Source organism: Pteronotus mesoamericanus, unplaced genomic scaffold, assembly GCF_021234165.1.
Source record: "Pteronotus mesoamericanus isolate MK-2021 breed Mesoamerican mustached bat unplaced genomic scaffold, CSHL_Meso_final contig_20, whole genome shotgun sequence".
Taxonomy (NCBI): domain Eukaryota; kingdom Metazoa; phylum Chordata; class Mammalia; order Chiroptera; family Mormoopidae; genus Pteronotus; species Pteronotus mesoamericanus.
The window spans coordinates 45,843,587-45,858,859 of NW_026555085.1; the positions used below are offsets into that span (position 1 = coordinate 45,843,587).

The 15,273-nt window shown below is 32.7% G+C and overlaps 1 protein-coding gene across 2 annotated transcripts in view; it reads left to right on the forward strand.

The window, feature by feature from the left end:
- Positions 1–15,273, forward strand: part of ZNF292 (zinc finger protein 292) — an 88,901-nt gene that overhangs the window by 58,240 nt on the left and 15,388 nt on the right. Inside the window, exons 7-8 of one of the 2 annotated variants that reach the window (XM_054569683.1) lie at positions 9,229–9,431; positions 13,200–13,336. In XM_054569683.1, the coding sequence (XP_054425658.1) occupies positions 9,229–9,431; positions 13,200–13,336 (340 nt within the window). Of the gene's footprint in view, positions 1–9,228; positions 9,432–12,467; positions 12,702–13,199; positions 13,337–15,273 lie in introns of those variants that run through there. The other variant, XM_054569684.1, reaches the window with a different exon arrangement.

Below are 15,273 nucleotides of genomic sequence, written 5' to 3' on the forward strand. Positions count from 1 at the left end.
TAGTATACGAGTTTGATGATTTCAGAATTGAGAATCTGTACCCCTGTGGAAAACATGTTTATCAATTAGAGTACAGGGCTATGTACACTTCCTCTTGCCATTATTCTTATAGACTCCACTTACCCAAAGTTCTAAGTAAACTGTAAACACCTTATTTCCCCACCTCTTTTGGTGAAGTTCTTTCATAACATTTGTAATACAATTAGATTCTTTTTACCATATTTTGCACTCCATCCCGGGCTTCCCAAACCTTTTAAGTAAAATTTTAAAACTCTCCATGCCTTAAGATTTCCTCTGTGCTGTAGAGTTCTGTGGGTTTTGACAAACACATGTGTCATGTAGCCACCATTAGAGTATCATACAGAATAGTTGACTGCCCTTAAAAAAACTGCTTCCCCTACTCAACCCTCTCCTGAGTACCAGACAGAGAGCTCCTGACCTGTTTACCATCTTTTCCCTTTTCAAGATTGTCATAATTACAGCCTTTTCGGTCTACTTTATTTCACTTAGCAATATACATTTAACATTCATCTATGTCTTTGGCCTAATAGCTCATTCCATTGTATGAATGTACCACAGTTTATCAGTTTACCTAATAAAGGACATCTTGTTTATTATCAGTTTTTGATGTTTATGAACTAAGCATCTGTAAATAGTTGCATGCAAATTTTTCTATGAACATAAGTTTTCATATCAGTTGGGTGAATACCTAGGAGGAGTACATTGCTAGATTATATGGTAAGACTTTCTTGTTTTCTAAGAAACTGCCAAATTCTCATCAAAAGTGCTATACCTTTGTTCACTCTCATCAGCAATGAATGAGAGTTCCTGTAACTGTAGACCCTCACTGGCAGTTAATAATGTCTATTTTTAGAGTTTTAACCATTCTAATAGGTGTGTAGTGATAGCACATTGTTTTAATTTGCATTTCTGTAATGACAAATGATATTGAACATCTTTTCATACCCATATTTGCCATTATATCTATCATGAAACATATTGTTTATTTTTTTACTTTTAAATTGGGTTGTTCATTTTCTTATTGTTAAGTTTTAGCAGTTCTTTGTATGTTTGGATACATGTACTTTATCAGATAGGAGCTTCACAAATGTTCTCTTTACTCCGGTTTCTCCTTTTTATTAATGTCTTTAACAGAGCAGAAGTTTTAAATGTTAATGAAGTCTGGTGTACTTTTTTATTTTTATTTTTTTGATGGATTATGTTTTTTGGCATTTTATTTAAAAATTTATTACCAAAGTTAAGGTCATGTGGATTTTCCCCCTAAAAGTTGTATAGTTTTGCATTTTACATTTGGGTCTGTAATACATTTTGAGATAACTTTTATGAGAAGTGTAACGTAATTTATGTTTAGTAACTCTGTCTTGACTCTTCATAGTCACACTTCTTTTTCTGAACAATCACAAATCACATTTTTAGTATAATTTTGAGCTCCTAAGGATTATATCTGTTCCCTTTTCAGTTTCGCAAATGTACCTTCAGCCCCATTTTGAAAATTACTATTTCCCATTTGTTTTTGTTTGCTCCATTGTTCTACCCTTTTCAGTATAAAGCTTAATAGAACCATGACAAGAATAGAGAAATTTTTCTTTTCTTTGTCATATATAATATATAGACTCCAGGAGCAGGCCATTTTTTCCCCCCTCAAGAAGTTATTCACCTTCACCAGTTTCATTGTTCTCAACATTTTTGGTGAGCTAGAGTTCTTCTTGGGTCTTAGCTTTAATAATATTTGCATATTCATGGTGTATCATTGGACCTGAGCCTGCTCTTCCTTCTTTTCTACATGTCATCATTTGAAAATCTAAATTCTGAGAGAGCTCCCTGTCACAGTCACACTGAATTTGTTTGCCCCTTTCTTCCTACTTTTTTGAAAAATTTTATTTATTGGTTTGAGAGAGAAAGGCAGAGAGAGAGAAAACTTGATTTGTTGTTGTTCCATTTATTTATGCATTCATTGGTTGGTTGATTTATGTGCCCCGATCAGGGAATTGAACCCACAACCTTGGTGTATCAGAAGCAGCTCTAACCAACTGAGCTACCTGATCAGGCCCTCCTTTCTCCTTCTGTACTGGGATAATTTGCAGTTGCATAAATTATATTTTTATCACTTGCCTGTCCTTTCTTGAATCTCAAAGAGCTGCAGTTTTCTTTCCACCCTTCCCTCCCTCCCTCCCTCCCTCCCTCTCTCTCTCTCTCTCTCTCTCTCTCTCTCTATCTCCGCCCCCACCCCTCCACCCCCTGTCCTTCCCTCTCCACCCCTTGGTTTTCAAAAAGGACATTTCTAAAGCTTAAGCTTTTCATAGTGCTTATAAATCCTTCAGAGTTCTATGAGAAAATGTCTTCATTTCAGTAATAAACTTGGTATTTTAAAGTAAACATGGAAAAATTGCTGCCTGGTTTACCAGATATTAGAATACATAAGATGTAATAATATCTTAAAGGGGGAGGAAATAGGAGGATGGAACAAGCAATAACTTACACTTTTCAGGTAAATAGGGCAAGGCCAGATTTGATTTTGCACGCACAGCTGCATTTACTTTCAGATATAAATCTCTAGTTCTTTCAGTATGTTTGTCGGGGAGGGGGGTGTTTTTATCTTTACCTGTCTATATAGAGAATTCCAAAAAGGGTGACCTTGAGTCCTAGACTTAAATCTTTTGACAGTGTTTTTTGTGCTAGGACATTTCTTACACAAAGTCACTAAAAGAGCATTTTATGGACTATATATTAACTACCTTTAGCAATAGTTTTCCTACCTTCTTGTCTTTTTAAAAAATTTTATTTTGCTTTGTTTCTCTTTTCTTTGCTCTTAACCATCCATGTCTTGTTATAAAAAAATAAGTAAATTGACCATTTTAGATTTTTTTTTTAATTGCTAGTAAATTTTTTTAAAGATTTTATTTAATCTTAGGGAGAGGGGGAGGGTGAACGTGAGGGAGAGAACATCAATGCGTGGTTGCCTCTTGCACACCCCCTACTGGGGACCTGGCCCACAACCTAGGCATGTGCCCTGACTGGGAATCAAGTAACAACCTCTTGGCTCACAGGCTGGCACTCAGTCCACTGAGCCACACCAGCCGGGGCTAAAAGATTGCTACTAAATTAGATTGCCTTTTACTTGTGTAGAATCCTGAGACCTTGAGGATCAATGACTGGGTAGAATTAAGCTGATAGAACTTAACTGCAATAAGCTTATAAAAGTGTTCTCTATCCTGTTTCAAGCTGATGACATATTTGTATTTATTTTGTGTATTGTTAACATTATGTTCTGTTATAAAAATAACTATAAACACAGTGACCCCAAAATTTTCATTTTTACTAAAAATAATTTTAAAAGACACACTCATTGGCTTCTTGAAACATTCTAAAATATATATTTTTTGTTTTAATGAGTGTATTTTATAATTTATGTAGATATCAAAGTATATCAGAACTTAATTACTAATAATTATATGTTATTTCACACAAAAATTTTAGTGTCTTATACTAACGAGGTAGATCTAGGACATGAAATATTTAATCTTTAAAGATTTATATCAGTCATGTCAAAAAATCATTTATGATCATGAAGTTTACCATAATCAGTTACAACCATAAACTTTCAGGCTTAATAAAAAAGCAAGAAACATGATTTAAGAAATTCTGGAATCTTTATGTGAAACTTTTATTTCTTATAAATGCTGATGTGTTCCCTCATGAAAAGGTGAGAGATGGATAAAGGTTAAGACTATCTCTGATTGGCAATTTTGACCATGAAATACATTTGCATAGAGCACTTGTCTCAATTCTGGCTGTGCATGAGTCACCTGAGACATTGTAGACATTCCTGTACTACTTCTGGAAGCCTGCCTTGAGCCAGTTACGTTAGAGTCTCTGCATATGAGCCACAGGAATTGGCACATTTTAGATTTTCAAGATAATTGTACAGCTGGGGTTAAAAAACACTGATCTAGAGCTTGAAGTTGTTTTTATTAAATTTCCAAATTTGGATTTTTTTTTTTTTAACGAAACTAACAATGCCGAATTCATTTTCTTGATCCATTCTTTTACTGTGGTGAAAAACAGCAGTCAGTGTACCATTTAATCATTTTTAAGTGTACAGTTCAGTGGTGTTAAGTACCTTCATATTGGTGTGAAGTAGATCTCCAGAACTTTTTTATATTGCGGAAATTACACTGTATAACAAAACAACTATCTTTTCCCCCATGCCTCACTTCTAGCTCCTGGTTAACCAGCTTCCTTGTTTTTTGTTTTTGTTTTGGGGGGGTTGTTTTTGTTTTTTGTTTTATTGACTTTGCCTACTTTAGATACATCATGTAAGTGGAGTCCTACCGTATTTACTTTTTTTGTGACTGCCTTATTTCACTTACCCAAATACCCTCAAGGATCATCCATGTTGTAGCATGTGACAGGATTTCCTTCTTTTTAAGGGTGAATAATATTCCATTGTATGTGTATACCACATTTTGTTTATTCATGCCTTTGTTGATAGACATTTCAATTACTTCCACCTCTTGGCTATTATGAGCATGCTGCTATGAACTGCATGCAAATATCTCTTCAAGATCACCTTTTATTTCCTTCGGATACATACCCAGAAGTGAGATAGCTGGACCATTTGGTAATTCTATTTTTAATTTTTTGGAACTTCCAGATGCTTCATAGAGGTTGTGCCATTTTACATTCCCATCAGTAATGCCCAAAGGTTTCAATTTCTCCATATCTTCACAAACAGTTTAGTTTTTGTTTTTTTGTTTTTTTGATGGTAGCCATTTTGATGGGTGAGGATTGATGCCTCATTATGGTTTTGATTTGCATTTCTCTGATGTTTAGTGATGTTGAATCTTTTTGTATGTTTATTGATCAGTTGTATATCATCTTTGGAGAAATATCTATTTAAGTCCTTCACTCACTTTTTAATGGGATTTGATTTTTTGTTGAATTATAGGAGTTCTTATATATTCTAGATATTAACCCCTTATCAGATACATAATTTGTAAATATTTTCTCCTATACATTGCCTTTTTACTCTGTTAATTCTGTCCTTTGATGCACAAAAGTTAAATACAATGTCCCATTTGTTTTTGTTGCCTGTACTGTAATGTTATAGCTAATAAATCGTGTCAAGTCCAGTGTCTTAAAGCTCTTCCCTTTTGTTTTCTTCTAGGAGCTTTATACTTTTTGGGTCATACATTTAGGTTTTTTAGTCATTTTGAATGAATTTTTTATTAAGAATACAGCTTTATTATTTTACATGTGGATTTCCAGTTTTCCAGCACTGTTTGCTGAAGACTGTCCTTTTTTTTTTTTTCATTGAATGGTCTTAGCACCCTTGTTCAACATCATTTGACCATATATATATGTGAGAGTTTATTTCTGAGCTTTCTGTTTTATTGCATTGTCTGTATGTCTGTCTTTATGCCAGTACCACACTATTTTGATTACTGTAAGTGTGAGACCTCCAATTTGTTGTTCAACATTGTTTTGGTTTGAGGTCCCTTAAGATTATAATAGTAGGATAAATTTTTCTAACTGCAAAAAATGCCATTATAATTTTGGTAGGGATTATATTGGCTCTGTAGATTGCGTTAGGTACTTGTACATTTTAACATCGTCTTTTAATCCATGAACTTGGGATCTTTCCATGTATTGTATCTTCTTTAATTTATTTTAGCAATATTTTTGTAGAATCTAGTGTATAAGTCTTTCATCTTTTTGGTTAGGTTTATTCCTAAGTATTTTATTCTTTCTGTTGCTATTGTAAATGATATTTTTTTCTTAATTTTCTTTTCAGATTTTTCATTGAGAGTGTATAAAAAAAGAACTTATTTTTGTTTTGCTTTTTGTGTTCAGCAACTTTGCTAAATTTATTAGTTCTAATAGTTTATTTTGTGTGTGTGTGTGTAATCTTTAGAGTTGTCTACATAGAATATCATGTCATCTGCAATCAGATATTATTTTACTTCTCCCTTTCCAATTTGGATGTAAAACACCCTGGGTCCTAGTGGAGATATGATAGAGAGATATGAGTGGTTGCAGCACACTAGTAAAGTGCTATGAAGTGGTCTGATTAATTTGGGTTGGGAGGAGAGGGCAAATGGTAGAAGCAGAGATGGAGAAAAGTGAATGGGATTGTGTACTTAAGAGAAGTGACGAGTTAGATGGTGGGTTGGATGTATGGGTGAGGAGGAGGCAGGAGAGCATTTTTAAGGTCAACTCATTTCTGACTTGAGCACAACTAAGGGGAATGAGATAACACACAAGTGTGGTATAGAGATTTTGGTATGCAGAGTTTGAGGTGCTTGTTAAAGAGCTAGTTAAGAGATGCTGCAAAGGAAATTGTGAATCTGGGCATTGAAATACTATAAATAAGTTGACTCCTCTTGGGGGCAGCCCAGGACCTAATGTAACTTTTGGCACATAGTACATGTTAAATTAATATAATGTAATGATTTCTCATAAAAATTCAATTCATTGTAATATATTTAATGATCTTTAATGTAGGAACTAATATTTTCTTTTATACTATTATGTAAGTGTCATTTTATGGGAAGAAGGCCATGGTTTCTTAAACTGGCTGTATCATTTGTTTGTATTGCCATTTTATGTTATCAGCTCTCTTGAAAAGCTCAAGTGTAGTAAATTCTGCTCTTCTGTTCAAGTCCATAAATATATAGAAAATAGATTAAAAGGCTACACACAAGTAAAATTCAAGATTTTTTTTTTTCTGGGATAGGAATGGGAAAGGCAGGGTAGGGAGTAAAATTTGATGTGACTAGATACTGAAGAATAAAAATCATGGAACTTTTTTTGTAAGTCTGGCAAGCTCTAAAAGAGGTAGTCTTTGATGTGCTTTATATAACTCTATAAGGAAAAAAAGTGTCCTGGATTGGAGAGAAGTAGAGAAAGATACAGGAGAATGGACTAAAAAGGAAAGCACTGAAAGAGAAATGGACAGAGGGCATGAGGGAGGGGACAAGGGAGTTTTCAGTAGGTTCTCAGTTGAGTATTAGAGTGTCATCTACTTTGATCCGTTTGAATCATGAGCTTCAGAATATTTTTTTTTCCTTTAAAAGCTAATGCTGCTCCACAACTCTTTACTGTTATAAAGTGTCATTCTATTCTGTAGACATAGTAGTCAGATAAGAATTTTTTTTCCCCATCTTACCACTGAAGCAGGAGATTGCATTATTGTCGTCCTGGTTCTGTCACTAACTGGCTTGATGAACCTAGGAAGTCACTTGCTTTCTGTGAGCCTCAGTTTACTCATCTGCCAAATGATGGAGCAGGACAAAATGATCATTAAAATTCCTTCTGCTCTAATACTTCATATTTCCTTGAAATCAGTTTTGCCCTAAGTATGGCAGTGGTTTCCCATGTTTAAAAATATATACACCCAGCTATGCTTTTGAAATTTATCTTACTAACGTACATTCTTCTGTATATCAAGTTAGCACAGCACTTACTTTGCACAGTTTGTCATTCTAACTTACATATTGCTTTTTGAGATTTAGGGGCTAAGATTCTCCTCTTAAGATTGTCATCAGTTTCTTTGAATACTTTTGAATTCTTTTGAATGCTACCTGTGAATAATTTCTTCGCATGATCTTCTGAGTTTGTTTGAGTTTTTGTGGGAGTATTTGAAATAATTCCCAACTTTGTATCATTAGAGTTTCCTTTTTTTTTCCTTTTTACTGAACTTATTGAGGTGACAGTGGTTAACAAAATTGTGCAGATTTCAAGTGCACAATTCTACAACACATCATTTCTACACTGTATTGTGTGTTCACCACACCAAGAGCTTCCTTTTGAGAGAATTATTGTATTAGGAATTTAAAGTTGTTATTTCAAGTCTTTGACTTATTTATAGCCAGAATAACTTTACTTTTCTTAAAGTTTTCATTTAAAATCTTTACTCATTTTCCTTTGACAGTGAACTGAATTGTGAAAAATATTTGCAGTGTAATTGACCTAATAGAAATGTGATGATTAAAGAAAGTAATGCCCTGTATATATATGTACAATAAGACATAGTCAGAGGCACCAGAAAGTTGTGCATTTATAAACTATACCTGTTTTCAGTCTTTATACTTCTGGTTTAATTTAATGGAAGAATAAAGAATTTTAAGTACAGAGGTTGAGATTTTAAGAAAAGTATGAAATTGGGATCCTGTGTTAAATTGTTTATATGCTCATGGTTTTATATTGAGAAGCACTGATCATACTATCTTGTAGACACTAGAGGGTAGCAAAGAATATTTAAAGGAGGGGGAAAGCATCTTTCATTCTTCATCTCCTAGCGTGCAAATTACACACACTAGACATATCTTCCAGACTGTTCATAAATATTGAAAGTGTTTTACTTAAAGGACATTTAAAATTTTATTATTAAAAGCCTTACAAAAGTTTCAGGCTAGCCATCATGAAGTAAATTTTTCACTTGATTTTCATACTCCTAAAGAAATCTTTAGGGAAACCTTTAAATTTGTGCTTCTTAAAATTCAAATTCTTCTTCACAAAGAGAAAAAAATTAAATTCTTTCAGTGGATTAGACAAACACTATGAAATTAAAAGCTTAGAACAGAATGGAAATTGATTATGCCTAAGTGGTACTTAAGCAAATGTTGAGCTTTATTGATTTAATTAAAAATAACAGTACAAATCCACAGAATGTTCAGCAGGCTCCTCCCACCCTTTTGTTTTTTTATATATTTTAATGTGTTCTAAAACACCCATTAAGTCAAGATACTTTATTAGTATTGAAAAACAATTTTAGTTGAATCTCACTTATAGAGCATCCAAACATTCATTCGTGATTGTCTTTATAAGTATGTAAGGCCCTATCACTGCAAATTTCTAGGGATGGTAACCCCTGGTATTCAAGAATAAATGCTGAAGGTGGGGAGGAAATAGTATGATTTTAATAACATAATTTAATGTGAAATTATTTTTATCATCAAGAAGTTAATTTACCTCATTCTAAATGGTACTCTCAAGAGCAGGAATATTTAATGCAAAATTTAAAGGTAGCTATATACTCTTGTTTATAAGGTTAAGTATTTTGTGACAGCCTAACTGTAATAAATAACTGCAAAATGGGGGAGGGGCTTAGTTCCTGTGCTTTTAAAATAATATTCTTTGTAAGTATATTGTTGTATATGAATTATTACCAAATGTTAATAATCTATTATGTCTTGTTTTTTAAAGTGAATGAATTTTTAGCTTTTGAGGGTCCCATCTTGTTGGATATGAGAATTAAACATCTAATCAAAACAAATCAGTTAAGTCAAGCAACTGCTCTAGCAAAGCTGTGTTCTGACCATCCAGAGATTGGTACAAAAGGTAGTTTTAAGCAAACTTACCTTGTCTGTCTTTGTACATCATCACCAAATGAAAAGTTAATCGAAGAGGTGAGTATGTTTTCTTTTGTTAGTAATTATTTTTAAAAGTGAAGAAACTTCCCTTTCTCTTAGATAGTGAGGAACCATTGTTGCCATTTTTAAACTTTTTGGTTTACTCTTGGATAGTGATTCTAAACTACTTTCAGAAATACATGTAAAATATTTTTATCTAGTGTTTTAAATAATTTGGATCTTTTAACTGCTTTGGCTAAATTATGGGAAAGACAGTGGTAACTTAACAATTTATTTAGTAGGATGTTTATATTTGTAAGCATTTGGGCTATAATGTAGTTTTATCTGACTTTAAGATACTTAGATACTTACTGATCTTTTTAACTGGCTAATTTAAGTAACTCTATAGTCTTTATATGACTTATCCCTTGGAATACTTAATATATTTGTGTGTGTGTGTGTACACACACATATACATGTATACACATGTACATAAAAGATGTTTCTCATGAAAACTAGATAGCTATCTATACCTCTAATTATATGCATTTTATATTTGCATATTTAATTTAAAACTTTATTTTCTGTATGAGACACGATTGGCTTTTTTTTTCCACTCTGGCTTGATGTAAAGCATGGTATTCATGTATTTTTATGTTTTATATTACAGAATTCTGAGAGTAGAATCATGGTCCAAATGGGAATTTTGCATTTTGGATGACTCATAATTCCAAAATGACATTGGAGACAGTTGTAGGAGAATTAAATGTTGATCAAAAAACAGGGAATATGTATTTAAAGGATATATATTTAGATAAGACTGTAACACATTAGACAGTACTGTGTGAGAATATAATGTATACAAGTGTCTTGTGTCTCTAATATAATTATGCTTCAACCTCAGAACAGTAGAGAGAGGAGAACAAAGGGACTGTGGGACAGGCTTAAGGATGTGTAAATGTAAGTGTTGAGATGCCAGGCAGAGGGCAGTTAGTAGAGTGTGCATGATTATCTAAGTAGACAGAGATTGTGATCAGAGTCCAGAGGGAAGATAGTCTCAGGCAAAAAGCTGAATGCCCATATGAAGTTAGAGGTTGTAATTATAATGCTGATTGTGTCATTTTTCTTGATAGAAAGTGCAAAGGAAGATGGTAGGCTTGGACCAAGATTAGAAATAAGCCAGACTGTTGTCTATGACAAAGACAATGATTTTTTTTGCTATACAAAAGGACTGAGTGTAGTATGTCTTTAACAAACAAATCAATCTACTTAGCTTTAAGTATTTTATTCAGAGTTCTAAATTATCTGGTATTTAAATTTTTGCTCACATTCCAAAACAATACAGAGTAAGTTACCTGTAATATATATAGTCTCTATATAGGTAATATATTGGTGATCCCTAAGTTATGCTCCCTTGGATTTTAAAAGTAATCCTTGGTCATTGATGTCTATATTTGACCTGTATTTCACTTCCATAATTTTGATTCAGCCATTCATTAGTTTAAATGTGGTTTCATTTTCCCTGCCATTGTCTTTAGTGTCGCATTTTTTCAAGAGGGCCATCTAGTAGCAAACCAGGGATTTAACAAAGGCTATCAAGTGCACAATAAAAATTTTCTTAGCATACTTATAAAAAGGGAGGTTTTCTGTATTATTGAAAATAACAAATGTTTCAGCCGTATATAGTATATATGTGAATAATTACATAGAGGCTATCTTAAATACAAATATATTTTAAATTTTTAAGTGTAAGCTAGTGTACAAAATAGTGGGAAAATAATTTTTTGTTATACCCATTGTACATATTTTGCATCATTTGAGCATTCAGCAAGAATGGTGTAGGTTTTAGAAGAACAAAAAGAAATAATCAGAATCTAAAGAAATCAGACTTTCAAGACAAAGAATTTTTATTAAACCTGAACATGTAAAAATCAATGTGAAGTAATCAAGGGCCCCAATATAACCCCATTAAATTCTGGCAGGTACACAGACTTTGAAGCAATACCTGAGTTGAAATCTTGACTCTGCCACTAATTAAGCATGTGACTTTGATCAAGTAACTTTACCTCTCTGAACCTAATTTCTAAAAAGAAGTAGTAGTATCTACCAGGCAAGCTATTGTGCTTATTAGCAATGCTATTTCTGAAGCACCTGACACTAGTATATGAATAATACCTGCTATTATTATTATTATTATTATTATCATCATCCTATGAAGAAATAAAAAACAACACATGGATTGACTTCCTCTTACTTGTCAGCATGGTAGTGCCAAGGTTAATAGTTTAAGGTGACACAGCTTTTAATAAAAGACACTGATAAAATGGAGAGTAGGTCTTTGATGTCTGACATAAATTGTGTGTGTTTCTATCACTTAACCAACCAGTGTAACTTGGGCAGATGACAAAATATTTTTAAGCCTCACATTCATTATTTATAAAATGTTTATGATAATACCAACCTAGTGAAAAAGTTGTGATTAAGTGTAATACATATAATGTCTGACAGTGCATTTATATTGTAGGTACTTGAAAATACTTATATATTCAACCCTTTTTTTTTTGTTTATTTGTTTTAATGGGGTAACTTTGTAAAGTTTGTAAGAAAGAGGCAGGCATAAGAGAAGTGGAAAGAGCAACAAGTTCTAAGACTTAGTTCAGTCTTAACCCTGCCATAAACTTCATACTTTAAGAAATTACTACAGTTAAACGCAGACTAAGAGTTGGTTTTTTCCTTGTCTTAGTGTTTTCTAGCCCAATTAAATGTATGAAATGGAATCTCTGAATCTATCCCCATGCAACCTTGTCTTCATTATCAAAGATCAACCCCAAGATTATCCACATCTTAAGTTAGACACTTGTTAAATCATGACACATTACATTTTACACACATAACATGTAATCAAAAATTGATGGGGAGAGATAAAAGATCAATAAGGAGGGGGACATGGTTACCACTGTGGTACCTAAGTGCTAATGATCTGAATTAGTTTTCAATTATTTTTGCTATATGTCTGTTCCATGTTGGGATTAATTTTTCCACTCTGTAGAACACCAGTGATTTATGATTGTATGCTATTTGTTAATCTTATCTTAGAGCAAATGCTTGTAGAAATCATAGGTAAATTATGTTTGCTTTATGTAGTAAATCATTGTAATGAGGTAGTAAATTTTAATTTTTTAAGAAGCAATAGATGTAAGTGCATAATTAAATGAAGCAAGTTGCCATCATCTAGGTTATATCTTTGCATGCATGACTGTTGACAAGCTTTGAGATGGAACGATTTTATATGAAAAGAAAAATACTGGAGATTTATAGAAAACTGAGGTGAGCTTAATTTCAAAGTGTTATATGTATATAAAATGTTTCATATTTTACTTTTTCCCCCTCAGAAGAATAGACAATATGTTTATTAGTATATATCCAGTAGACTTTTCTGTCTTTCTGCTAATTCTAATGCTTTTTAAATTATTGGGTAAAGGGGAAAAAATAGAGATACTGCAACATTTTGGGGGGTTTTTTTAGTATCATAGACATGATTTAATGGGTAGAGGGTGCTTATAATTAGCATTAGTTATTTATATATAAACAAATGCCTGTAAAGTTCTTGAAAATAGTTGGTTCTTTGGCTTGAAGAAAGATTATTTCTTTAAAAACTGCAATGTAGTAATAAAAAATTATGAATTGATAGAGCTTGAGTTAATCAGATCTTTTTCTCCTGGTGAAATGATCTGTAATCTTATCTAATGAAAATTTTCAAGTATATTACTATATATTTTAACATAAAACCATTTTATGGCATATTTCTATATCCTTTTTCTGTAGATTTCAGAAGTTGATTGCAAAGATGCACTAGAAATGATCTGTAACTTAGAATCTGAGGGCGATGAAAAAAGTGCTCTTGTTTTATGTACTGCATTTTTGTCACGTCAGCTCCAACAAGGAGAAATGTACTGTGCTTGGTGAGTTAATCTTCTCTTGTAAAGAAGAGTTTGTTAAATAAGAATACAAAATAGGTTGTGAGAATTCAGATAGCTTGAGAACATATTTTTTTTAATCTTTTTAAGTCTTAACAAGACAAAAAGCCTATTTTCAGGTATTTAAACCTATTATCAAGTAGTTCCTATTAAAACTCCAAGAACTTTTTGTATTAAGGACCATACAACTCCTTAATATATCAGTAATACTCATTATTGATCAGGAAATTTTTCGGTGTTGGAAGAAGAAAGAAAGGTTTGTTTTGTCTAATGCCACAATAAAAACTTTTTCAGACAGCCTATACTTGCAAAATACATGCAGCCTATGATTGAATGTATTTCTTTCCTCTGCATATTATACACATTTAACTCTGTGTAACTAGCTGTTAGTCATTTGTGTATGGAGATACAGTCATTTTCTTTCTGTGAGAGATCATTCTACTTCACTAACTTCTTCAATGCACATTTATTTATATGGTGCATTTCCAAGTGGGCAGAGCCTATTATATATATGCCTTTGTGGACATACAACTAACAGAGATGTTGATGTTAACTCAAACTTTAAGATCAACTTTTTAAGTTAGTGTTAGCTAAAACTGACCGTTTATCTGGTCAGTCAACAGCATTACTAATCTTCATTGTTGTTTTGGTATATGGAAACAAAATAGGAAATTTAGTTTACAGTATTCTGACATTTAAGGATATTGACCAAGTGATACGTGGCATACAAATGAGTACAGAACAGGCAACCTGAATAAATGGTTATGTAATCAGAGAATAGAAATGTGCATAATTATAAAGGTTTTCTGAGCAGTTGAGTTTTGTTATGAAGGAAAAATTATATATGCAATATAGAGAGAATTAATATAAAAGGCAGGTAGAAAGATTCTGAAGGGAGAATAAATAACTATTTACTGAGGACAGGTATTGGGTTGGCCAAAAAGTTTGTTTTTTTCCATAAGATGTCTCTAGTAGTGCTTAGATGTCTTTACTTCATTTGAAACAATTTTGTTAGATTGTATTTTAACAGCTGTCATATCAGTGTGCACTTAAAAAAATTATCAAAATTGATGAATTTTTGTGTAGCCATTTTCAATAATATTGAAGGTGGAAGAAAATAATCAACATTTTCAGCATATTATGCTTTATTATTTCAAGAAAAGTAAAAATGCAACTGAAATGCATAAAAAAAGATTTGTGCAGTGTATAGAGAAGATGCTGTGACTGATCGAACTTGTCAAAAGTGGTTTGCAAAGTTTTGTGCTGGAGATTTCTCACTGGATGATGCTCCACAGTTGGGGTACACCAGTCGAAGTTGATAGCAATCAAATTGAGACATTATCTGAGAACAGTCAACATTATACCACACAGGAGATAGCCAACATACTCAAAATATCCAAATCAAGCATTGAAAATCATTTGCAACAGTTTGGTTGTATAACTCACTTTTATGTTTCGGTTCCACATAAGTTAAGCAAAAAAAAAAAAACAAACCAAAAACCTTCCTTAACTGTATCTCCTCATGTGAGTCTCTACTTAAATGTAATGAAAATGTTCCATTTTTAAAACAAATTATGCCAGGTGATGAAAAGTGGATACTTTACAATAATGCGGAATAGAAGAGGTCATGCAACATGCGAAATGAACCATCACTAACCACACCAAAGGCCAGTCTTCATCCAAGGGAGGTGATATTGAGTATATGGTGGGATTGGAAGGGAATCCCTCATTATGAGCTTTGTCCAGAACACCAAACAATTGATTCCAACAAGTACTGCTCCCAATTAGACCAACTCAAAGCAGCACTCAATGTAAAGCATCTGGAATTAGTCAACAGAAAATGCATAGTCTTCCATCAGGATAATGCAAGACCACATGTTTCTTTGATGACCAGGGAAAAGCTGTTACAGCTTGGTTGGGAA